This window comes from Bidens hawaiensis, unplaced genomic scaffold, assembly GCF_021521415.1.
Source record: "Bidens hawaiensis isolate Kalapana, Puna unplaced genomic scaffold, B.hawaiensis_p1.1 tig00054936_1, whole genome shotgun sequence".
Taxonomy (NCBI): Eukaryota; Viridiplantae; Streptophyta; class Magnoliopsida; order Asterales; family Asteraceae; genus Bidens; species Bidens hawaiensis.
In genome coordinates this window covers 88,910-116,245 of record NW_027499908.1, presented here as the reverse complement: position 1 = coordinate 116,245, position 27,336 = coordinate 88,910, and the positions used below count along the sequence as shown (strand labels likewise).

Below are 27,336 nucleotides of genomic sequence, written 5' to 3'. Positions count from 1 at the left end.
TTCGGGTGTGCGTTAGTACGTGCGTACACGCGCAGGTGCGCGCAGCGCGCACCGGCATGTGAAAATGCAGACAAAAATAAGTATGTGTTTTACTTAAAATGTGAGTACCCACATAAGTGCTTATAAACATACAAAAGCACATTCACACAGCCATCAGTACATATACATTTACTCAATTCCGTATACGCATACGTGTTAAGACCGGAACATACACACTAGAGGGACTTGTATAAGTATATTCGGTGTCAGACGCATGCGTTTATGGATTACTTATAAGCATAAAAACTTCCTTTAAAAAAGATTAACACATACAGTTAAGCTAATGCGGTTGGTGACATCCTTAGATACTCAATCAGGTGGTATACAAACTGTGTGAAGAAACATATGGTAGAATATGAAATAAAAACTATGCTGGAGTTCAAAAAAAAGGGTTTAATCAACATTGTGAATATGGGGAACATGTACTAAAAAGAAAAAAAAAAAAAACATAACACATACTTAGTCATCATAGCTCGAATCCGTGTCATGGTTATCATCAGAATCTTCTGAGTCGACGCTTTCATACGAATCCCCGACATCGACGCTCTCATTGGATCGTACAGCTTGTTTATCCCTCGTAGCTGCCTTTTGTCCTCACAACAGCTCCTTATCTTTTCGCCTTTGGTCTCTTTCTTTTCGCTGTCGTTCCTTTTCCATCATAACTTTGTCATGGTTACAGGAGTCATGACTGCGGACGTGTTTATTACATTTTTTACAAAACCTCTTTGGTTTCTTGCTTCTCCTCTTGGCTGCCTCCCAAGGACCAGTCTTGCGCTTGCGAGAACCGGAACCCTTATTCCTTATGCCAGTGGGGGTAGTAATTGTGATAGTTTCTGGTATCTTGTATCCAATCAAGTCTTGAATTATCGAGGAGTTGCTGTTATAGCATGGTTCTTTAGGAATTTTTTCCCAAATTGTATCCTTCAACTGTTGCAATTGGTTGACCAAGAATTGTAGAAGTTCCGTGTTGCCTCGTGCACGATCCGCGCGCTGATTGGATAAAGATAAAAACTATTGCCTTAGTTTTGATCTTTCGTCGTGAGGAACACCATGTCTGGATTCAATTTTGAAAAGTGAAGATGGTAGAACATCACTCCTCCAATGCATTGGGATGTATTTGTCAGGGATTTCGTTTACCATCTCAATTTGGAATACACAAAAAAATGTGTCCACATAGGTAGCCAATGCGAGTGAAACTCATACATGAACATGTAAATGTATTGTCGGTAGGATTTTGAGTCAGCTGCAACATACAATAAAAAAATTGTTTATCTGATTAAGTGGATGCATATACAAATAAATAAGAACGTATGTTGTTACCCCGGTAAAAAATTAACCTTAAACTCGCTGACGAAACCATTTCTTTTGTCTTTGTGACTGATAGAGTGTATGTGTAGTCCGTTTTGTGATTCGATTCGATCACGTGCACAATGACAAAGGCCTTTAGAAATCTCTTTTTGGACCTCTTTAAAAATTGTTATTGTGTATACATAGGAAGCATGGTGTTCAATTGGCAAACGGGTCTCCAGAGCTGGTGCCTTTGTTGTAGTTTCATATTGCAAATCTCGTTGAACGTGTCGCTGAGCATTTAATGCCTTCTCGAAGCAGTTCATGAATTGAACAAGGTAATTGGAACTCTCACATCTGGATGTAGTTTTCATCAAACAGCACATGGGCAACTCCCTAAAGTAAGCAGGGACTCATTGATGCCTGATTGCAAACATGTCTTGTAACCATTTGTTGTCACCTAAGTTGAACTCTTCAATCAAATCATGCCACCTAGATTCAAATGCTTCTGGTATGATGAATTCGTTCCACACTAGTTTGTTGACACGACACCTGATTTCTTCATTAAGCTTCAGCTCGCCCTTAAGCTGAAAATGAAAAAAAAAAACGTTAAGTTTTAGAAAAAGTAAGAACTTACGGGTCGGTGTTTGGAACTGATATATAATGTTGAATCTTATAGATGGAAAACAGGATGATTGTGTAGACATGGGCTTGTAGTGCGCACTTTAAAAAACAAAGACGGCGACAACATACAAACATATAGAATCACGATACTGATGTGTATTAAATTGATAGTGAGATGCATACCTTTACAGAAATTTTGTTGGTTATGTGCCATATACATAGTCTATGTGTTGATTTGGTCAAAACGGTTAACACAGCTTGCTTCATTGCCGGATCCTGATCGGTCAATACCAGGAGTGGATGCTTGCGATGAGCTTGTAGGAATGCATTTAGTAACCACTGGTAAGATTCAGTTGTCTCGTTATGGATCAGGCCAGCAACAAATGTTACGCATTTCTTGTGGCAATTGACGCCCGTGAAGGGAACAAATATCATGGAATGGCTGTAGAAAAGATTAGTATTATAAAACCACTATAAGCACAGAAACTATAAAAGCTATGTAGATACATAACAACATAATCATGACCTGTTTGTTGAATATGCGGCGTCAAAGGCTACGACTTCACCAAACATAGTGTAGTTTAATCTACATATATCGTCGGACCACAAAAGTGACCTAAGTACACCGTCCACTGCTTTGTACTGGAAAAAAATTTTTTCCAAATGAAGCATGTTGTGACTAAACTTATCTACAACCATTTGAGTGTCCGCATCACCAATTACAGATCTGACGTTTCGAACATGGTTCTTGAAATCATTCTTTGACCCTGTAACTAGGTGTTGACCACCCTTCAAGGATGACTGCACGCGGTGAGCAAAGGTGGGACCAACACCCATAGTTTGAAGACCATGAATAAACTCCTTGTCTGAAAATTGTAATTGTCGTCTTCCTTTTGTAAGGTCCATATTGTAATCACTAACAAGTACATGATTGTGGGCTTCTACAAAATGATATATCTCAAACCCTTGGCCACTTGGTGGTAGTTTAAGTCTGATATACGCCTTGCAACCTATAACCTTTATATTCGTGTTGCGTCGTTTTGTAGAAGACGATGATGTATCCATGGTATCAACATCTTTGCAACGTGGGCTACCAGATTTGCTGCAAACCATATACCTATGAGATATGACACCTTTAGTCCATATACTTGTTGACTTCCTTACATCAAAACCAGCTTTGTTTTCGTACGCCTTATACATAGTAACAGCGTCTTCCATGTTTGAAAAAGCAGGCCAATAGAAGGTCTTTGATTTGATGGAACATTTAGAATCCAAAATTTAATCCCATCAGACGCGTATTCGCAGTTTGGTTGCTCAGTTTTTGCATATAATATGATTTAAAAAACCGAAATTAAAACTATTAATTGGTTAATAATAAGAAGCTGCTAACGAAAATAAATGAAAGTACCTGACGAGAATTTATAACTTACGTTCATGATTAATAGCATGTGGAACACTTGACCATCCGAATAACGTCTCATTAGTTTCTGGAATAACGGTATGAATCTCGGGAACATTGCTGCTTTCGTGAAAACTGGTTTGTATATCGGGAACATGACTGGTTACTGTTCAACAAAGGTATACACCAAAATAAGCAGAGTCGGCTAGGTTGAACCATTAGTGCATATAATCTGATATAAAAAACAGATCTGGAAACTAGTAACTGGTTACAAATGACAAACTGTTAACGAAAGTAAATGAAAGTAAACGAACATAGTTTTAATCTTACGTTCGTTGCTAATAGCATGAGGAGCACTCGACGAACATATTAACGTCTCGTTAGATTCTGGAATAAAAGAATTTATCTCGGGAAGAGAGGTGTTTTCTGGGAAAAAGGTTTGTATGTCGGGAACATGGCTAGTTACTATATTAAATAAATGAAGTTATAGTGGATATAATACAACATGTTTTTACTGATATAATACTGACAAAAGAAAAATAAAATAAACAAATACTAGCCTACATAGATGAATACATACAAAACACGGCACGTATATACAAACGAACGAGCATGCATGCATACATACATACATACATATATGGATGCATCATACATACAAAGGTATAAAGCGACGTATATGCAAATAAGAAACACATGAATGATTCAATGGAACCAAAATATCGCCACGATATAATAAACTAATATAACAGGGACTGATTATTTTAATGTAAACGATATTTGTAATTTCAACAGACTGTAAAACTTACTATCATAACGATTAGTGGGTAAGCTGCTTGAGTGGTCAGTATGTGTAGGTGATTTTTTTTCCATTGCAACTATTAAGATATCAAGTTGGCTGAAATAATATCAGTTGAACATTCAAATAACATACAAATTATACCATTATAAAAAGGAACTGTATTGTGGAAGATAGAGCAAACAATGTAAATGTGAGGTTGATAAATGAAGGAAAATCAACAGCTCTTATAATGAAACTGAGCCATTTATGGTTGTATCTTCAGTTAAATGTACAAAAGTTAATGAATTTGATAGTAAAAAGAAATACAGAAAATAAAAAACATACTGATATACACACCAATTAAAACACAAATCAACCCTAAAATTAAATAGCAATCAGGCTAAATGTGGAGTAGATTAAAATCAGTATATCAAATCTGCATTAACTACATGAATAACATTGAATTCGATTAATGATTCCTAATTGTTAAAAGATACATTTTGGCAGATAACTGGGACACGACATAATCTTTAGCTTGAAATTTGGCATAAATAACTTGAATCAAACCTGGAGTTGCCGATATTTATGATACATATATCCTCACGATTCCATGAGAACCATCGCCGACATACTTGATTGCAGATTGATTTAGGGCAGACTAATCTTATGCATAACTGACGATCGTTGAATATCAACACCAAAATTGGCTTCATGAATCACATAAACTTCTGCGAAAGGTTTTGAATTTGATTAGTATGAAACTAGAATTCTGGGATTGTGAAAAAAAAAAGAATCGATTAATATCGGGTAACGAATTGGAGATGAAACTGTTGGCATAATATTAGAATTTACCAAAATTAGGCACTACTGTAGATTACCACAATACCCTTTTATAAAATTAAAGAAAAATAATAAATAAAAAAATATGTTTGGTTGAAATTACTTCTCGCGCTTCTCGCTGTAAGACTCCTTCTAAAATCATATTTTTTTATTTATTTAATTATTAATTATAAGGGTTTTTTTGTGGTAACTATTAATTACTATTAGTAAGTTACAAAACAGAATATTGTAACTTAAATTTTATTTGAATATTAACCTGTATTCACTTTATTTTGTTTGTTAGAGGACACATATATCTTACATGAATTTTTAATAACTATTACAAAATTATTGAAATTATCGTGTATACTCCAATTATATGAAACTCATACATACGCCATACACTTTATGAATGTATGTATTTACATAATTACATAGGCATGTACATACGTAGGCACGTAGGTACTTATGCACGTAGGGACGCACATACGTAGGCATGTAGGTATATCTGCACATAAGGACGTAGGTAGGGGCTTACACACGTAGGGACGTAGGTACACACGTACCTACGTATGTATGTGTGTGCGTACGTACCTACACTTCATATGGATAGAAGAGGCTTTTACCAATTTCTTCACTGTTGTGACATTTGTCAATTTCGGGTTATTTTATACTTGTATTCTTAATGTAAACCCGACCCTTTTTGTATCCCGAACCTTTCGATATTATTAAAATGATGAATTGTATGTTAAATATTTGTTTTATAGTTGTTAGATAAAAAAAAACACCCTTTTAGATTCTTAAAATTCCCCGAAAACACTCAAAACGAACTCCGGGGACTAAAACTACCAAAATGGAGACTTGAATGACCCATTTGTAGTTTGTGCTTCTTGGGTCTATAACCAACCCATTTTCATGAAACACCCTTTATGAAAGACCCATTCAACTTACTCTATATATACATACCATCTTCTTCATTTGTGCTTGCTCATTTCTTCATTTCTCTCTCAAATTATTGAATTCTAAGGTTGTTCTTCATAAGCTAATCTTTCATTTTAACTAACTTCTCAACACTTAAAACTTGATGTTACAACATATATATAATATACACTCCTTGTTTACCTTCGGTCTTTCATTTCTCCGGTCTCGGCCGGTTGAAATGTCGGGCTAGTAAGGCAAGGTTACATGGAGAACTTTGTAGTCCTTGTTTATATATTTAACAAATCTAACCATATAACTTGTTATGCTTGCTTAACTTCTACATATTTTAGTTTATTGTTCATATTTGTCAAGTTCCATGGTATTGGGTATGTGGTGACTAGCCTCGGTTTCATCCCGAGTTGAGAACCGGACCAAAAACCGAACTTTTGTTTAAAAGCATTATTGTTAACTTTTTGAATGTAAAACTTGAGTATTATTATTTATAAGTTATTTTACAAGTTCCATGGTAATTGGGTATGTGGTAACCATCCTCGGTCTTATTCCGAGTCAAGGACCGAACCAAAAACCGAACTTTTGTTTAAAAACATTATTGTTAACTTTTTGAATGTAAAACTTGAGTATTATTATTTATAAGTTATTTTACAAGTTCCATGGTAATTGGGTATGTGGTAACCATCCTCGGTCTTATTCCGAGTCAAGGACCGAACCAAAAACCAAACTTTTGTTTAAAAGGTTTATTGTTAACTTTTTGAATGTAAAACTTGAGTATTATTATTTATAAGTTATTTTACAAGTTCCATGGTAATTGGGTATGTGGTAACCATCCTCGGTCTTATTCCGAGTCAAGGACCGAACCAAAAACCGAACTAAACCGAGTTCACTCGCTTAAGACACACAAGTGTGTTTTTAGCCACAAAAACTCATATTTTTCTTCAATATTATATTTTAAATCAATTTTAGTTAGTTTCTAAACATACTTGGCATGTCGGTAACCAACTTGATCTTATAACAAGTTTGAACCGATAAGGTCGTATACTCGCTTAACGAACGTTAAGGTTCTTCACAATAGAACTACATACTTGGTTAAGTCTATTTTGATTTTATTGAGTTATCTCATAACATTTATTATTTTGGGAAGTTAACTGTGAGCTTGGTCAATTATCAAGTCTCGAACCGACAAACCCGAACACTCGTTTAAACCTCGTTTTGGGTATTCTTATAACCAAGGGTTTTGCAATATCGCATTTTAACCCACATTATTACTTAACATAGGTTGAGTAAAAAAAGAAAAAAACTAATGAATAGAATACCGAGACCCGGTTTCGAGTAAACTTATTTTACAAAACTTGTTTCTTTAATTTCTCAAATATTTACATTTTAAATCCTAAACTTTATTTATTTACTTTATTTGTCATGTATTTTATTTTAAACCCTTCCAAAACTACCTACTAACACAAGACCCGTTTAATATAGGTCTTGCTCGTTAAACCGATCTCTCCGATTATTCACGACACTATCTTTCAAGTTACTTGTTAATGTGAGTACTTTTTCATCCCCCGTTTTCCATCTTTCATTTTGGGGGTGGCATTGCATACTTATTCAAATTCAAATGATTTATACTTGAGTCTTAAACCACAACACGTATTGTATATGTTTACTTAAATAAATGCTCGATTTGGTGTTATATGCTTTACATGATTATGTGAAAATTCTTGAATGCTAAGGCGGGTAGCCTCTTGAATGCTAAGGCGGGTAGCCTCATCAAAGTATGATCATACGTTAATTCCGAGTATATATGGTATCCCCGTATAGAAAGGTGTCGTCAATGTATTCTTATTGACGATTTCATTATTGTCGTCAATGTATTCTTATTGACGGTTTTATTATCTAAATTGTTGCTATTATTTATTGTTTTCATATACTAGTTGTGGATTTCATACTATATACTTATTGTCCAAAACTATGAAAATTGCTCACCAACCTTCGTGTTGACAAACTCTATTTTATGCAATGTTACAGGTTTGATGTTAGCTTGATTGGATTACTTGAAGAAACTTATTATCTTGGCTTTAGGATATTAGAAAATAAAAGAACAAGTTATTTGTTTATCTATCTATTTGGCATTTTGTATGAACAATTGTTGTGTTATTTATGATGATATGGATTTAAATGAGTTGTTTAAATATTGTAACTTTATAGTGTCATTGTGCAATGAGCAATCATGTCGCGCCTCGATGTTTCCGCCTTCATTGGTCGGGGTCTTACAACTGTACACCTGGAAATAATAAGATGTTCATCATCCATAATATTAGATGGAGCATTTGCAAGCCTTCAAAATAATAGTACACCCAAAAATATTAAATGATTTTCAAAAGAGAGAATTAGTTGTAGCTTTAATGGGAAGATTTAATGGACTAGTTAAGTAATTATGAGTTACACATTTGTTTTTAATGATGGTACATAAAAATTACTGTCATACCCTTTTTGATATTAAAGTTCATTAAAATGGTGAAAATAAATTACAAGAGTGCCATTTTGAGTAATGACCATTCATCAAACAAAATCAATGTATGAGATTCACTTCTCGCACTTCTCGCTGTATATATATATATATATATAGGGGAGGGTTATAATAAAAAGAAGTAGTTTCCTAGGAAGGCTAGGAATAAATCATAGCCATTGGATCATGTTGATCAATGGTTGATATTTAAAATTACTAAAACCGACATAGTTTCCTAGAATTACTCTTTAACCTTTATAACCGACATGGTTTCCTAAAATTATTCTTTCACCAAAATTTATATTGCCACATGTAAAAAATCTATTGGTTCTTACCATTCCTAGAAAACTCCTTATTCTTATTTGAACCATTTTCTATATATATATGCGTATGTATATCTTACTACTCTAATAAAAGGCTACTTCATTGTGTCACTAATTGCCAAGCTCTTATCAATCCTCACTTTGTTCAACCCATATTCAATAAATGGTTTTTATTTCGGATAAACCCGCCCAAATAATAGTTTCCGGATCCTTTTATTATTCTGTCCATTTCTTTTCATAACACACACCCAAACCAAATAACAAACCCTAATTCTCACCGCCGTTCATCCCCATCGCCATTCATCCCCACCACCATCTCTAATAAAAGACTACATATTCTTGCCACTTGTCAATCTTATAGCCATCCTCATAATTTTTCAACCCATTACAATATATAGTCCTTATTCTTTAATCCATTTCAATATATGAATTCAATAATTTAATTAAATGTAAATAATAACTGATTCATTCATTACTGCATCAATGGTGAAATAAGAAAATATCAAAACTGAAGTTGCAAAGGTCTGTTAGAATAAAATTTTAAAGTCACAAATAATTGCAAATTGAATAAAATAAAGGTGCATCATTGTCGAAGAATTCGGATTTGTATGGAAAACTACAAATTGTTTTCAAAATGCGATTTAAGCAGCAGTGCATAATTTTTAATACAAGATTGGTTTCAAATTTGGATTTAAAAATTTCTCATACGCATTTGAACTTAGAAAAATGTTTATTTCTTAATTTTCTCAAAACATTTTCTATAAATATTGCACGCACACACACACACACACACACACACACATATTTGGGTGTTTAGAATTAAATCACTAAAACTGAACATTATAATTATAATCCATATGTATAGTGATTTACTATACGAATTATCTGTCATTTATTTATATGATTTTTTTTTTGTGTATTATAAAGAGTTTTAGAAATAAGATCAATGTTTAGTTTCAGTATTTTCTTCCATAACTCAAATCAAAATGCTAAAACATATATTTTATAACTTGATTTATACTTTTTTTATACATTTAAATATATTTAATTTAATATGCCTTATAAGACAAATTACTTAATTAAAACATTCAAAATGTTAAACCAAAAAATCTGTTTCAGTCACATTCCACTATTTTAGTTTTCCAAAAATCATTTAGGATATTGAAACTTATAATATCGTTTTTATCAGTTATTTACATAATTTCAGTATTATATTAACTTAATTAATTTTATTAATATACAAATACAACGAATTGAGGTTATATTAGTGTTACATGTTGGTTAGTACATAATTAAAGTGTTTATTATGTTTTATATTCGAAACAATAAAGCTATACACATTTTTTTTAAATGTACAATTATAACCTTTATTATTAAAATATGTTATAAAAATTCATTAAGATTCACGTCTTAATATAATATAATTTAATAGAAATATTAATTATTTTTTATTATTTGTAACTTAATCATGCTCCTCATTACATTTCAAGGATATTCCATTTTCACATTAAATTAAAAAAATAGTTAATCCGGTTAAAAGCCATTTATCATGCTTCCATAAAATACGAAATCTTTGTTTCTTTTTGTTTCTTCTTCTATAAGTTGTTAAAATATATATATCGATAATTAAATATTCCAACAGCTTCTCATAATATTAACTAATAACAAGAGATTAGTATTCAAAATTTAAACATTCCCAATCCAATACTTTCAACTATTATAAATAAGAATCACTACATTCACTTTATGCAATTTTAATTCTTCTAATATTTTACTAACTCACTGTTATTTAAACATGACTTTAAAGTTAGTATGTCTTTGTCATTTTCCTGGCAAATACATTCATATGAAATGAAACAAATCATTTTGTTATATTTTAGTTTCCGGTTTTATATGTTGATTGATTAAGAATAAGAATCCACAACGGATCATGTCCTTCAAGTCGCATGTTGCTTTCTACCACATCGTATACAAATGTTAATTGTAAAATATAAAATTAATTAAAAATTTGTCATACACAGAATATTAATGACAACAAATTTATCATGATCAATCAATTTCAAATCCTGAAGATTCTAAGGATGATTATATCATCAAAGTTCAAATAATTTGGTTTTTGGGATAATCATGTTTTTTTTTGATAAACATGAGAAGAAGATCTCAAATGACATCATATTAATTAATTAAAAGGTATGATATTTTATGTGCATGGATTTTCTTTTTGTTAGTTTCATGGATACAATATCATTTATTTGGGTTGGAATGCACTTGAAGAACCTTATTTGTCACACGGAAGAGTTATAAGCAAGCTTATTTGTTACCTTATCAAGAGTTACAACCAGACATGGACAAAAGATTTTGATTTTTGATAAACCGTGTATACCGACCAATACAATTACAAATGTAGTATACAAGGAAGGTTTTACTTACTAGCAATATATTTGTGTAATCTTAGTAATGTAATTTTTGTTATTCTAATGTAAATTGTAATTTTATTAACATTATATGATCATTTTTGTTGATTGTATTTCACTTAATGGTTAAAGTTTAAAATTTTCATCAATTAACCGTGTAATACATAGGCCTCAAATGGTCAAACTAGTATTACATATATATCTCTTTCACATTGGTGTTGCCTTGTCTTATGGGTCATCGCGCTCTCGCTCCTCCAGTCAATGGCCCATGATACATGCTTAAAAAAGCCATTCAACTCCCTTATTTCCATCCAAATCCTCCTTCATATTTGCTGGTACTTTTTTTTATTGTTTTTAGTCACTATTAGTAAAATAAGCTGGGAATGAGTTACAGCGCCCTACCATTGTTTTCATCTCAGCTATATAATTTTGGTAACTACATTTTCCGTATGTTTAATGCATAACCTCGGTATCGGGGTCCTAGACACGCATAACATAGCGAACACTATTTCCTCAAATCAATGGTTTTAGGTAACATGAATCAAGCATATCCACCACCTTCCCTCAAGAACTTGCAGACACAATAGAAGGCGATAAAGTGTAAGTATATAAACATGTATACACGTATGACATGTGTTATTAATGTATCAGTTAAGCGTAGCCATTGCTGTTTGGTTACTTTTAAAGTATGTACTAACAGTTTTTATAGCAATGACTACCGAGTTGAAGTAGAAGCGTACAACTACTATATGCAGTCTAATCATAGAGACATTAATGTTCCTCTACAATGGCCCTTGATGATTAACTACCAGTATGCAAGTGTAAAGAATACTCATAATCCTATTTTACAGTAAAAACATTTTTCTGCCAAAATCAAAGTTTCAGATTAGAGATGTCAAGAGGTATGTTTATTTTGGTCATATATTTAAAAACCAGAATGACATATTGACATCAGTTTCATAACATTGTTGGTGATATAGAGTTTACAGGTACCCGAGAATCCTATGAAACGTTTGAATAACGTTTGTGATCAAATGTTGAGCATAAGAAACTTGTGCTATTCATTTTTTTGGTTTTTGGTTTCGGTTTCGGTTTCGTTTTCGTTTTCGGTTTCGGTTTCGGTTTCGATCTTTGGTTTCATTTAGGTTTAGTTTTAGTTTTTTGGTTTTTGGTTTCAGTTTCTTTTATGTTTTTTGGTTTTGGTTTTGGTTTTGATTTTTGTTTTCGTTTAGGTTTAGTTTCAGCTTTTTGGTTTTTGGTTTCGATATTTGGTTTCACTTAGGTTTTAGTCTCAGTTTTTTTGGGTTTTTGTTTTGTTCGGTATTTTTGGTTTCGTTCAGGTTTAGTTTCAGTTTTTTTGGTTTTTAGTTTCGGTTTCAGTTTTGTTTTTGGTTTCGATTTAGATTTTTGGTTTCGTTTACGTTTAGTTTCAGTTTTTTGGTTTCAATTTTTGGATCCGTTTAGGTTTTAGTTTCAGTTTTTTTGGGTTTTGGTTTCGTTTGGTTTTTATTTTTTTTGTTTCGATTCCCGTTCATTTAAGACAGTGAATATTTGTTTATTTCCATTCATTTATGTTCTTTTATATACGTTCGTTTGTGTACATTCTTTTACGTTCATTTATTTGATCAACAAACACAAAAAATGCTTACAACTGTTATGGTTACAATTCTCCTGCTAAAACGTTATATTTTTCGAACTATAGCAGTATGGTGGTTAGAACGATATCTTGCCGGCTCTAATTGGAAAAATCCAAGTACACATGACACAATAACACCAGTTCAATTAACAATTTAAAAGGCCAGAATAAGCATGTTGATTAATTGCTGCAAAATGTGTGGTTTTTTAGCTTTTGATTCCCAAATTAGTGAAAAATATACTCTCGCGTGTTCATTTCACAAAATTCGTGGGAATTCAAAGGAATTGGAATTAAAATCCCATGACGTGGTATGTTCATTTTGTTGGAATTGGAATCTTAATTTCCTTTTGATACGTTCGGTTGTCAAGGAATTGGAATTGGAATCCATTTCCTTCAAAATCCTTTAAATAAAGGAATTCTAAATCCTTCCAACATGTGGAGGATTTCAAGTGAATTCGTTGGAATATTTTGTCGATTTTTGTTTTAACAAGAACAATGAATAAAATATTTTGGATTTTTTATTTGTTTTTTTTTTCGATTTATATTTTGAGTTATGATTTTTGAATATATTTTTTGAGGGGTTTTCTATTAAAAATTCATAAAAATAATAATAAAAAAAATAATAACGTAAAATATAAATAAAAGACAAAAAATCTAAAAAAATTAAAATGTTTCCGCCGTTATCTTCGTTAAAAAAAAACTCGATTCCAATTCATGTCAAACGAACGCATCAAGAATGAAATTGGATTTCAATTCCTTCAAATTCCAATCCTATTGGAATGTTCAAATTTCAAATCCAATTTCTTCCAATTCCAAATCCTATGCAAATTCTAATTTCAATTCCATTCCATTTTGTGAAACGAACGCACCCTAAAATATAATTATAAAAAAAATTGATGCTATCAGAAACCATGCCTATGAACAAAGAGGATAATTGTCATCATATGCCAGTGAGTTATAACACTGAAACTAAACAAATATTAATTTCATTTATGTGCAAATAAAACAAATTAGCATTTATTAAAAAAAACCCGCATGTTGCGGTTGTAAGCTGACACAAATTCGATCGGTGTTGGGCTACGTCACCGAAACTAAACCAACAAATAAATTCGTCAACATACAAATACAAAAAGTTAACATACTTAAAAACAAAAACAAAAATAACATAATTAAATCAAAATACTGGTGGTGAACCAACATAAATCAATAAGCTCCAAAAAAAATAACATTAAAATAAAATATAATAAAAAAAAAGGCAAGGAAAATATTGACATGGTAGATGTTCATTCCGTCACGTTTTCCAATAAGATGCTTGCAACACCAACCATTGATTTTTTGTCTTATACTTACAGTTAAAGTTAAATGTGGAATTTGTATAAATATAACAATGTTACAATCATACCTACATCAGTTTCAAAACATTGTTGATGATATAGAGTTTATAGGTACCCGAGAATCCTATGAAACGTTTGAATAACGTTTGTGATCAAATGTTGTGCATAAGAAGCTTGCGCTATTCCTTTTTTTGGTTTTTGGTTTCGGTTTTTTCGTTTAGGTTTAGTTTCAATTTTTTGGTTTTGGTTTTGGTTTCGTTTTCGTTTTTGGTTTAGTGGTTAAAACTTAAAATAGAAGCTTGGACTTGTCTAAAAAGAAAATAAACTAATATAAAAGTCTTTGGTTTCATATAGTGGGCCATCTTTTTAAGTTAACGAGTCAAAATTAAGTTTGATTATTATCGGTTCATACTTAACCCATAAACGAAACAAAGTTTAGGTTCCATAGACGGGTAAAAATAACCACTGATAATGGGCCATTTTTTATGGTTTATTAAACTAACGCGCCATAATTATGAATTCTTAACGTGCCAAATTATGTTTACTTTGTTTGTTTGATTATGTTCGTTTACCAAAATAAGCGATATGTTTAAATACAGACCCGTTATGATCCTATGGTCACCCGTTTTGATCCGATGCTTGTAGATGTGTCGTTCGTTTATTTATATTCGTTTATGTCCATTCTTACTATAAATGAAACCAAAAACCGAACCTGAACAACCAATAAACATAAACATAAGTATAATCTAATGAGACTAAAAAATGGAAACGGAAGCTATAGCAACAACCAAATAAAAACCAATTTGAAACAAAACTTATTATAACGGGACCTAAAGCAGAAACCAAATAAAAACTAAATTGAAACAAAACTAAAACAATACAAAACCTGAGTGCTACATGGTAGGTGGTTGGGTTGATAGACGGTGTGTTCCAATTGTGGACGTCGGATGAAGCAACTTCAATTAAGCATGTATGACAGTTTCGTTGGATAAATATGGCTAATTGCAATTGAATGTGGAAGTTTAATTAGAGGATAGAATTGCAATTGAGTAGTTGGAACAGATGTGGAGGATTTAATTAGGAGTTTAAAGGATGTGTTACTACAATTGAAGTTGGGTTAATTGGAGAATTGGGGGTTACGTGATGTTGAACGATGCCGGGGATACATTGGACGGACGCCGGAGAAGACCCGTATTGAATTTTAACTGCGTCTATGGGTACATGGTTAGCAGCGTCTTAGATTTCACAAATGACCATTTTATCCATCTTAAATCTTTTATATGTAATATAGAATAGATATATATATCTTCATTTTATTAATGCAACGCTATGTTTTGTTAGGTGGTTTCTACGAGGCCATGTTGCAAGAATTGAGCCGTCGGTTCAGGTTGCAAGAATTGGTGCGGTCATGGGCCCGCACCTTTTTGTCAAATTGACCTCACCTTATAGCCTCCTTTGTGCTAGTAAAGAAAACTCGTACAATAATTTTTCAAGTTATAAAAAATTGTCAAACTGTTACAGACATTTCAGTATGTCACATGAAGCTCGCGCATATAGTACAACAAGGAAATCACATGGAGTCAACTGGTTCATTTTATTTTAAGTGACGCAAAGTGATCCCGCCGCCAAACCACATGGACGCAATCTCTTTACAATTAAAAGGTTAATATACTGCTGTAATATTGTTTAAGAACTAAATGCTAGTTTAAGATAATAGTTTAAATGAGGACTAAAAAAATAAATTGTTCTGTAAATAACAAGATTTCGTCTGAACTACAAGTATTATTAGACATCAAAGTTGCATTCAATAGCACGTGATTCCCTCGTGATTCCCATTTGTCTCATAGCCATGTACTTCAATGAGTGGGGGGTCGAGGAATGACTCGCTATCGTATAACAAGAACAAAATTATGGCTTTCGTTATGATGTCAATTCGCATTTGTGGTTTGGAGAGATAAAAAATTGCGAGTGACAAGTAGCCAATAAGTATTTTATTGTATAATAATATTATCTTTTAATATTGTATATGATAGTCGGTACAATTTTTATAATCGTGGCTATAAAGTTGCCGCAACTAGTTTAGAAAACTGCACCGGTGTGAGAGGTTGGGGTGCCTTTGGTTGAGATGGTATTACTGGTGATATTATGTCATTTAGCGTCTCCTAGGTTGTAGTAACACAATAGACACATCAGAAGTCCATGGAGTCAAAACCCTGCGAACCCACTGACCAACGTACTCAGTATACATATACAAAAACTCCTAAACAACATATGCAAGCAAGTATTATAATTATGTGAGAGGCCATAGAAACAAAACGTGCCACACATAGGAGATACCAGTCTCTTTTGATAGGGGTCGAACCCTAATGGCCCGACTACGAATGGGTTTAAGCCTGCTGGACCAAGCTCGCACCGTCTATAATGTTTATAGACAAATCTAAGTAGTCTTTGAACAAATCAACTTTGATTTGTATCATGGAATTGAACCAATAGCAGGGCTAAATACATATATTTCTTTACATTTTTTTAAAAGTTTTCTAAAATAAATGAGATAAATATTAGGTTTTTATGTGACACATTGTGTCCTAAGAGTTGATAGCGAAGTTTGCTTGGTGAGTTAAGAGTAACCGTTGAAGTCAAAATCTTGGGACCCACTTCACATGCTTGATCGAACCCAAACCATTTAGCCCCCACCACTGCGCCATATGATATGCCCATATTGAAAACCCGAACCCCACGTCGTTGGCCCTTGGTTTTGTAATTGTTGTTGAGTATGCCCCACTTAAAAACCATGCTTTTTTTTTTTCCTCAATATTTAGAATATTATTTGCTTGTAGTTTCAGTTTGCAAAACAAATATAAATATCCATGTTTATTTTTATTTAACTTTATTAGGATTCATCCATCAACTAGTATTTATCTATACGAGGCAGTTACCCGTCACATTGCGGCGACGTAGCAATGCATGCCCCGACACGAAACCCAAATAATAAATCTGTGAGTTTGGTCAGGTGCGGTTAAGCATGTTACGGTCCCGACACTGAAGAAACACTAAGTGAACCCTGGACAGATTATAGATAATCTGGGGGTTAAGTAATGTTTCCCACGGATGAGGTCTAGCTGAGAAGGCTGTTCTTCAGGAGACCTGCAAAACAAACACCGTAAGCTCGTCACTGAGAAGGGGGGGTTCCTCCTTGTGACCACCCTCCGGCGTGAGAATCAGACTAGATTGCTCTGAATATAAGTGTATATTAAGAGATTGCTAGATAACTGGATAACAGATGATCTTACCATTCCAAGATGTTGGAGTATTTATAGCCGAAGGTAGGTTTCCAAGCAGGTACAGCCGGCTGAATAGTATTCCTGTTCTACCAACAGTGGATTATGCACAGGCCATACTGGTTGGTGGATAAGTTACGGCCAACAGTAACAAAGTCGGCTGCACTATTCCACCAACTGTAGATTATGCACGTCCCACCTACTGTGGATTATACGCAGGCCATGCTGGTTGGTGAATAGGTTACGGCCAACAGTAACACTATTCTACCAACTGTAGGCTACGCACGCCCGTCAGTAAGAGTTGGTGAGTAGGCAGCGGCTAATAGTGACAAACAGTACTAGAGGGTGCTCCTCCTCGTACTGTTGTCGGTGAGCTGTCACCCTGTGATTGGCTCATGGGTTGTTCTGGTCAGATCTTCTGTCCTATCCATACCTTGGTAGGTATAGTACAAAAGATCTTTCAGAATCATACGGACTGGCTCATTTTGGCGGGATTGTTCCCGCCTTGCTCATTCCTTCATGTGACTACTGAAGTAGCTATTGCCTTGTGCGTGTAGCCCTGCTGTCTGCGGGTAGCCTTCCCTGATGGCTTGTATCCGCAACTGCGGGAACAGGCGGGGTACTTCACCACTGGGAGGCTTTCCCTGCGTATACAGCTTGCGTACTGCGCGTAAGATTCTGTGAGCATGGTGGGTCCTGCGGGAGCAGATGGCCTTTGCGCAGACGTCCCTATTCAAGGTGAGTCTTGCGGGACCAACTGGTCTCTGCTGGGACCTACCTCTTCAAGTCCCCCCAGTCCAATGTTCTTCTCATGAATGTTTAATAAAGTGAGGTGAACTTTTGGACTTTAAGCAAGGGGTTTTGAAAAGGGTTTTTAGTTTTAAGGTTCTCCGTGGGGATTCTTCCAGCGGGTTTCCTAATGTCACTTGCAAAAATTCCCGATTTTTTTTTTGCTTGATCTTTGGGTATGATGCGGGTAGGTATGTAACCTTCTCGCAAGTCAGGAGCGTTGAGCCTCACTTGTGTGGATTCTCCTTGAGGTTTTAGTGGTTTTGAACATAGTGATCAATTATGTTTAAACCACCAATTCCATCCTGGAGCTTCAAACAATGTAGTTCTCGACGTTCCCGCTATGCGGGGATGTTATTTCCGTTTCCGCAAGCATTGCCCAGAAGATCCTTCTTGGTTTCAATTCCTTGCGGAGCGCTAGGTATGTGAAGGGTTTTGCCTTAACACTGTACCCGCGCTCGTCTTACGGTTACTTTACTTTCAAGGTACCCTTGGCGTCAATTCCCTGCGGGTGCTAGGTATGTGAAGGGTTTTGCCTTAACACTGTACCCGCATCCGTCTTATGGTTACTTGGTTGCCAAGGTATTCTTGGTTTCAATTCCCTGCGGGTGCTAGGTATGTGAAGGGTTTTGACTTAACACTGTACCCGCATCCGTCTTATGGTTACTTGGTTGCCAAGGTAAGGGGTATTTTCCCGCTTATTTTTGAATCTTTTTGAATTTTGAATTTTGAAATTCGAAAGGTTGGTGAGGATAAGAACAGTCCAAACGTCTGAAACGTCGTGCGACGGTTTCTTCTGACTGTGTCAGGACGTGTAGGAAGTTATGGTGACGTGACAGTACATGGTCATTCCAGACGCTTTTTCAGGCGCGTGGGCGCGATTTTTTGGGCGCGTGGCCGCGAAATTTCTGGCACGCGTACTTTTTACAGCTGTTGCCAGCTTGCTTTTTGCCACGCGTCATAGTTTCATTGCACCCTCGGTTTCTCTTTCCTCCGCATTAAATTCACCGCATTAATTGCGATTAGTATATAAAGGGGGAGAGGGTCCTTTTTAATTCACACCTTCACCCTTCTCTTCTTCTTCTTAGCGATTTCTGGCAAATACTCTCCTTTTCAGGCAAGCATTTTCCCGAAATCGCTTTCTTTCTTCAAGATGTCTTCACATGATCTCGAGTCTACCACCGATGACAGGAGTACTGCTGGTGAGTGCCAGTTTGCTCTGCCCGGCGATCAGTACCGGTATGTTGTTAGGAAGTTCATGCTCGATCCTTTCGAGCCTGAGTTTCCTGAACCCCATCAGACCGTGTACGATGCCCCCAGAGGCAAGATCGGGGTTTATGCAGCATTCTTTGTCTATGGGAATCTTAGGTTCCCATTGACAAAGTTTGTTTACCGTGTCTTGAGAGGCACGGTGTTCATCTGACCGAGTTGCACCCCATGGCGATCGCCAAGATTCGCCATTTCGAGTGGGTGTGCCGGATTCTGGGCATTGAGCCCTATGTGGACCGCCTGATGACCTTCTATACTTGGAGGTGCATCCAGGGGTGGTACACCCTGACAACCCGGATCAAGGGTTTGAAGATTTGCGCGACCGAGCGCAGTCTCCGATCGTGGAAGCGGGAGTTCTTCTACATTTCTGCCCCCGCCATCCCCATTGCCATGAAGTTTAAAAATGGCCAAGCAATTCCGAGCCACCACGCCACCAACTACCAGGAGGCGGAATGGTTTGCAAAGATATCCCGGGTCCAATCTCCGGTTTACCGGTTTGCGGAGTCCGGGATGGTGATGCTGGGGATGAGCCGGGTATGGAAGGAGGCGTCTTAGGTTCCCATCCTTCTCGAATACGGTTTGAACTCTACTCCTTATGGTATGTCTTGTCTTTCTTGCTGATATGAGTTTATCTTCTAACTGTTTCTTTTCTTTCAGAGGGGAACAATTTGGAGTCGCTCCTGTACCCGCGGGAAGCTGACGATCCTGTGCGGATGGGTACTCGTGCTCTTGACGAGAACGAGTTGCCCATCCTGGAGAAAACAGCGGATCAGTTTGTGGAGGTCTATCCGCTGGGCCACGAGATCCTGAGCCACCGGCGGCCAGGTAAGGCGTTATTCTCTCCTCCACCCCTCAGTGCTGTACCCGCTGCTGGAATTCCTTACACCCTGTCTTCTTCTGAGGAATCCGCAGATGGTCCTCCGTTAGTGCGGAAGAAGCGGGCTGCCGGCGGGAAAGGGAAGGAGAAGGCAGCCTCCACAGCCGATCCAGTGCTCCTATCTGACACTGAGTCAGATAGTGAAGAGGCGGCGGGGAAGCCCGGTGGTGAGAAGACCACTGTTCCGGAGGCTACGACTGTTACCTCTGGAGAACCAATGACGACGACGGTGACCGGCATCAAGAGACCGGCTCCATCGGGTTCGTCCCCGCCCGTCCGTACGTTCAAGCTCAAGAAAACCTGTAAGTACAACTCTCTTAGCTTTAATCTTCGTAGTTTGATCTTCGTCTTTTTTAACACTTTTCTTCTTTACGCAGGTGTGGATGTTGGCGCATTCCAAGGTGGAGCGCAGGGGAGTACCTCTCCGCCAATGACGGTAGGCTCGGTCAGCCTACCTGAGGCGTCGACCCAGGCACCTGCGCCTGCTTCCGCTGGTCCAGTTGCTCAATCCTTTGAGCCAACTGTTCCAGCCGAGATGACGTCACCGCCGGCGGTGAGTGCGATTTTTACAGCATCCTTCACCGAGCCGGCGGTTACTGTTGCTGCTGACTCTTCGGCGGCGTCCGCGGCGGACACCATGCCTCCGCCATCGACTGCGGCGGAAACCATGCCGCCTCCGCCATCGGCCTCGACGGCTGGACCTTCAGGTACGCGCGGGGCTTCTCGCCGATCTTTGTTACCTTCCCATCTGCCTGACCTTTTGGATGGATTTCTCTTAGGTTCAGGTGATGGGTTCGGTGGCTATCGGCCTGTGATCGACCCTACAGGTGCGTAGGGTTCTTTTGGCCTTTATCCAATTTTTATCTTTTCGTAACTGCTTTGTTTCTTTTGCAGTGTCGGATTCCAATGAAGTGTATGTTCCAAGATGGAACATTCGCCGAGGAACAACCCTTCGCACACCTGTGGAGTGCGTGGACTGGGCTCGCCACGCTGCTCCCCATGGTGCGTTGGGGGAAGCCATGGTTAGCTACCAGGAGGGTAGGCTAACCAACGAGCTTCGGGTTCTCCTGGCCCGGATGCAGCCACGCGTCGAGCTGCTTTGTCGTGAAAACGACAAGTTGAAAGCAGCTCGCGTTAAAGAAGTATCTCAGGCGCGTGCTCTCCGGGAGGAGAATCAAAAACTAACCGCAGTATCTGCGGAGAAGGAGAAGGCCTTCAAGGCCCTCGAGGTTGAGGTTCAAGCGCGACTCGAGGCCCGCTCCAAGGCTGCCCAAGCTGTTAACGAACAGCTTCGGCTAGCTAAGGAGACTGCGAGGAAAGCGACCGAGAGGGCCACCAAGGCTGAAGCTGTTGCTGAGCCTCTCCGCCTGGAGAATGAAGAACTTAAAGCTAAGTTAGAGGCTCTTCAACAGGCTCATGATGCCTTGGCTATGGAGGATGCGAAGAAGCTTCAAGAGATCCTGGACCAGAGGGGTGTGCTTGCGCACACCGAGCGGAAGCTTAAGGGCGTTGAAGAGGCCGCTGCAAAGGATGTGCTTCTCGCCAATCTTAATAAGAACGAAGCTGAACGCGCCTGCACCCAAGCTCTGGTTGCCAAGGAATGGCTTCTTCGAGAAGCGTTGCCTCAGGTATTTTAACTTTATGTCGTCACGCTTTCCTTTGTAGAATAGTTCTTATACTTGTACATTTTTTGTAGGTTGTGCATCGGGTCTTTTCAGAGACATCTTACGACGATGCTATGAGCGCAGCCCTCAACGCTTCTCATGAGGATGGGGAACGGGCCGGCTTCCTGCTTGGTCTAGGGTTTGCTGAGAAAGGCGTCCCGCCTTCCAACTTCCCTTTGTATAATGCGGATACCGAAACTATTTATGACCAAGCAGTGAAGCAGTATGCTGCCTTCCCGCATCCGGTGGTGGAGAAGGTGAATGAAATTGCTGCTGCTGATGATGGGCTTGCTGTCCTTAGAGCTTTCCTTGAACCGTCACACTCTGCTGATGGTGCGGGTCCAAGTGGGAGTGGTCCTGAAGCATGATCAAAAAGATCCCTTTCCACCACTAGCGTAGATATTTTGCTCTTGTACTTCTTTTGTATGCGGGTATATACCCAGCAATGTTTGTAATGTTCAAGTTGATGAAATAAAGAATGTGTTTGTCCTTTTCTTTGTTTATTTTACGCATGTTTACACTTAGCAATTTCTTTAGTACTTAGATAAGTTAACTTTTTGACGTGGTAAATTATAAGTTTATTTTTGCTTCCTCTTTCATGATTGTGCGGGTAGGACCGTCACTTGCACTTAGTAGGATGGCTAAACTTACATTTATCCTGCGTGGAAGTTTTCCTCATCTTTTCCTTGAAATTTTCTAAGTGTTCAGAATAAGTTAACCTTCGAACGTGGTAGATGATAGGTTGAAGTTTTGCTTCCTTGTTTGTGATTGTGCGGGTAAGACCGTCACTTGCACTTACAAGGATGGCTAAACTTTACTTACATCTGACCTGCGTGTAGGTTTTCCTTAGAACTTTTTAACATTTTTAGCGTTGTGTTTATGCGGGTTTTGCCGCCTTCCACACGCAACTACTTACTTCTTCACGCATTGGTGCGGTGAATACCGGCACATGGGAAGTTCGTAAGTTAAAGGTAAGGCTATCAACACATTGTGTAAGGAGAATCATTTCCATTAGAAGTGGCTCTAGGCCTTTTCTTTACAAGTTTGGAATTGATCTACATATAACATTTGCGTAATTGAGCTCCATTCCATGTTCTTGGGATAGGAGTGCCATCGAGCCTTTCAAGCCGGTATGCGCCTTTTCCCAGGACTTCTTTGATAATGTATGGCCCTTCCCAGACCGGGGCCAGCTTTCCTGGGCGCTCTTGGTTTGAAGCCTCGTTGTTACGCAGTATGTAGTCTCCTTCATTGAAGTTGCAGAGTTTTACCCGCGTGTTGTAGTACTTTTGCATTTGTCGTTTGTAATTTTCTTCACGCACTGCGGCTAAGTCTCTGCGTTCCTCGGTTAGCATAAGGTCTAACCGTCTTTCCGCATCATTGTCCTCTGGCTGGATCAAGACCCTTGGTGAGGGTAAACCAATTTCGACTGGGACCATGGCTTCAGTGCCATAAGTGAGACTGAACGGGGTTTCCCCCGTACTGGCCTTTTTCAGCGTTCTGTTTGCCCAAAGGACGTGCGGGAGCTCGTCCACCCAGCCGGATCTGTGTTTCAAGAGTCTTTTCTTTATGCCATCGACGATGCTCTTGTTTGCTCTTTCCACCTCACCATTACCTTGCGGGTGTGCCACTGAGGTAAAGGTGTGGGTGATTTGAAGTTCTTTCAGCCACTGCTGTAGCTTCTTGTCAGCAAAGTTGGTGCCGTTATCGCTCACCAGATTCTGTGGAAGTCCAAAACGACAGATAATAAATTCCCAAATAAATTTTTTAATATGTTTTGCGGTTGTTTGGGCTAAAGGTTTTGCTTCTATCCACTTGGTGAAGTAATCGATGGCTACCACTAGGAACTGAACATTTCCTGCTGCTGTGGGAAATGGGCCTGTCACATCGATGGCCCACTTCTGAAATGGCCACGAAGAAGTGACTGGAACAAGTTCGTTCTTCGGGCGATGCGTGTTGGGTGCGTAAAGCTGGCAAGACCTGCATTTTCTAGTGTATGCCAGTGCATCCATATGCATCCCCGGCCAAAAGTATCCCGCATTGTTCAGCTTAGCCACAACAGCGCGGGGACCTGCGTGAACTCCACAGATGCCCTCGTGTACTTCCCTTAAGAGGTAGTCAGCATCTTGGTTGTCCACGCATCTTAAAAGTGGGCCAAGAAAGTTACGTCTGTAAAGGTTGTCATTGATGAGTTGATAATTCAGTGCTTTACAGCGTAGTTTTCTTGCCTGTGTTTTTGATTCTGGTAGTGTTCCTGCTGCAAGGTAATTTATTATTGGTGTCATCCACGTTTCTGTACCGGTTTGGATGACACAAATTTCCTTGTGCGGGACTGATGGTGCTTCGAGGAGTTCAATGCGGATGTCCTTTCCCAAGTGGGTGAAGGCTAGTGATGCAAGCTTGCTTAACGCATCCGCAGATTTGTTTTCGCTGCGCTTAACGTGTATGACTTTACAATCATTAAAATCACGCATAAGGTTTTTGCCTGGGCGAGGTACAGGGCCATTGTGTCGTTCACAGCCGTGTACGTCCCATTTATTTGGTTGGCCACCAGCATGGAATCCACGTGGGCTTCCAAGTTTTTCACTCCCATTTTACGCGCAATTCTCAATCCGGCCGAGAATGCTTCGTATTCGGCTTCGTTATTCGTACTTGGGAAATCCAACCGAATAGCGTAAGTATATTCTTGGCCCGCTGGGTTGGTTAATTTTAACCCTGCGCCTGAACCCTCGTTGTTGGCTGCTCCATCAGTGTAGAGTCGCCAGATATCGTTGATGTCCTGTGCTGGGGAGGGTTGAGCCTCCTCCTGGCACTCTTTCTCCCGCGTAGCGGGGACTTCTGCAATAAAATCGGCCAGGACCTGGCCTTTTATGGCTGGTCTTGGCTTGTATTTAATTGCATATTCTCCCAATTCAATTGCCCATTTGGCTAGACGTCCCGATAATTCGGGTTTGCCTAGAACGTTTGAGAGTTTGAAGTTGGTGAGAATGGTGATTGGGTGGCCCTGGAAATATCGTCTTAACCTGCGTGAAGCGTGTATAAGTGCTAAGACTAATTTTTCGAGGGTAGAGTACCGGGTTTCTACGTCTGTTAGTACACGGCTAACATAATAGATTGGCATCTGGATGCCTTTTCGTTCTGTTAGCAGTACTGCCCCGGTTGCTCTATCTGTTGCGGAAAGGTATAGGATTAACTCCTCTCCCGCTTGTGGTGCTGTAAGTGTTGGGAGTTCGATCAGGCGTGACCGAATCTCCTGAAAAGCTGCTTCCGCTTCTGGTGTCCAGCGGAAGTGCGTTTTCTTTAAGCAGTTTCTTAATGTTGACACGAAAGGAAACGACTTATCTGCATGGTTTGCCAAAAAGCGATTAAGTGCGACTAGTCGTCCATTCAGTGTCTGAGCCTGTTTGATGGTGGTAGGTGATTCCATTTTAACAATGGCTTCGACCTTTTCAGGGTTCGCTCTGAAGCCATCTTTAGTAACAATGACTCCCAAGAACTTCCCTTCTTCCATCCCAAATGAACACTTGCTCGGGTTGAGCTTCATGTTTATCTTTCTAAGCGTGTTGAAAGTTTCTTCAATGTCTTTCAACATCGCTTCTGGCTCGGGGCTTTTGATGACCAAATCATCCATATAGACTTCCAAGTTTCTCCCGATTTGGGCATGAAACTCTTTGTCCATCAGGCGTTTGTACGTGGACCCTGCATTCTTAAGTCCGAAGGGCATCATTTTATAACAAAATGTACCATCGGGCGTCCGAAACGCGGTTTTGTCCTGGTCATCTACGGCCATGTGGATTTGATGGTACCCCTTATACGCATCCAAGAAGCATTTAAGGCGAAATGGTGCCAACGAATCCACCTTAAGATCAATTTCTGGTAACGGATAACAATCTTTGGGGCATGCTTTGTTCAAATCTTTGAAATCTATGCACATGCGCCATTGTTTGTCATTCTTCGGTACCATTACGGGATTTGCAACCCATGTTTGATATCTACTAACGCGTATGATGCCTGCGTCAAGGAGTTCCTTGACTTGGGTTCTACACGCGTTAGTTTGTTCAGGCCCCATTACTCTGCGCTTTTGTACGACTGGCGTAACAGCCGGATCGCACTTGAGCTTATGCTCCGCCTTACTTCGGGGTACACCAGTCATGTCAGCTGGTGTCCACGCAAAGATGTCAGCGTTTTTCTGCAGTAGGCGTTTGAGTAAGGTGCGGGTGGGATCAACGATTGTTGGTCCAATGGTAACGGCCTGGTCGGGGTATTTGCCATTAAAGGCCCATTTTTCCGGTTCGGTGATGGTTGGTTTGGCCATTTTTGGTTTGGGTTTAGATGAGACAGATGCGATGCATACCTGGGGAATGCCAGTGATCATCGCTACACACCCTCAGCTGTTGGCCATCCCATCATGCCGTGGACTGAAGATACCACGGCGTTGAATCTTGCCATCCCGTCTCTTCCGAATAGGATGTCGTACGTGTGGTGTGGCTTTCTCATCACGACAAAATCCACGTCTTCTGTGCGTGAATGATTCCCATCGGTAAGAGTAACGGGGAAAGATAGGATACCCAGGGGGGTTTCTGTGCTGCCATCAAACCCTTCCATTGAAGCGTAGACCGTTTCCAAGCGTTCTTTGTCTTCATCATCCAGCTTGTCAAAGAACTGCCTGTACATCACCGTCGACGAAGCGCCGTTGTCAACAAGAGTGCGGGAAGTGATGTAATGCCCCAGCTGGCTTTTGATGACGATGGGGCCTTCTTTGCTGGGGCCTCCTGGCACTCGCGGGAAGTGCACCTCAACTTCCTTCCACGCGCATGGTTCTGTCATTCGTCTTTTTCTTCCTCCGACCTTGCCATGAACCATGTTGATGCTGATATCGACGGGCTTTCGTCCGTTACCTCTGTACCGGTTGTCATTCCTTCCTCCCTTCCTGATTGATGCCACGAGATGTGCAAGTCTTCCATCCTTGACAAATGCTTCAACAATGTCTTTCAAGGATGTGCACTCTTCAGTACCATGACCCTTTGTCCCATGGAAATCACAGGACTTGCTTTGATCCGCATTAGGTTTCTGCCGGATCAATGGGGCTTTTGGCCATGGCAATTTTTCCGTGGCAAATATCTCCGTGACGCTCTTAGTGAGTGGCGTCCACCGGTTTTTTCGGTTTGAAGGGTGTGTGTTGTCCCTTCCGCCAACAAGAGGGCGAGAGCTGGATGAGGTGTCAAAGTTTACCCTTGACTGCCAAATACCTAGCCGCCTCTTTTTGTTCTGCCGGGCGGTCCTAACGTTGTTCTCCCTTGTCCTCTGCATGTAGAGGTGTGTACTCTGGGGAAGATCCCTTCCCAGTTGCTTTTCCGTCTCGGC

The 27,336-nt window shown here is 38.8% G+C and overlaps 1 protein-coding gene across 1 annotated transcript; it reads right to left on the bottom strand.

Moving 5' to 3' along the window:
* Nucleotides 1–1,739: 1,739 nt before the first annotated feature.
* LOC143600817 (protein FAR1-RELATED SEQUENCE 5-like) lies at nucleotides 1,740–3,168 on the bottom strand. Its single transcript, XM_077078389.1, has 3 exons — nucleotides 2,477–3,168; nucleotides 2,134–2,392; nucleotides 1,740–1,913 (listed from the first exon to the last, which is right to left on the bottom strand). Exons 1-3 carry the CDS (start codon nucleotides 3,166–3,168, stop codon nucleotides 1,740–1,742), a joined length of 1,125 nt encoding a protein of 374 aa, XP_076934504.1.
* Nucleotides 3,169–27,336: the final 24,168 nt, after the last annotated feature.

Coding starts and splice junctions, on each gene's coding strand:
- LOC143600817 (XM_077078389.1), bottom strand. CDS start 3,168: ATGGAAGACGCTGTTACTATGTATAAGGCGTACGAAAACAAAGCTGGT. Junction 2,393..2,476: donor GCCGCATATTCAACAAACAG/GTCATGATTATG, acceptor TCTTTTCTACAG/CCATTCCATGATATTTGTTC. Junction 1,914..2,133: donor CCAACAAAATTTCTGTAAAG/GTATGCATCTCA, acceptor TTTCATTTTCAG/CTTAAGGGCGAGCTGAAGCT.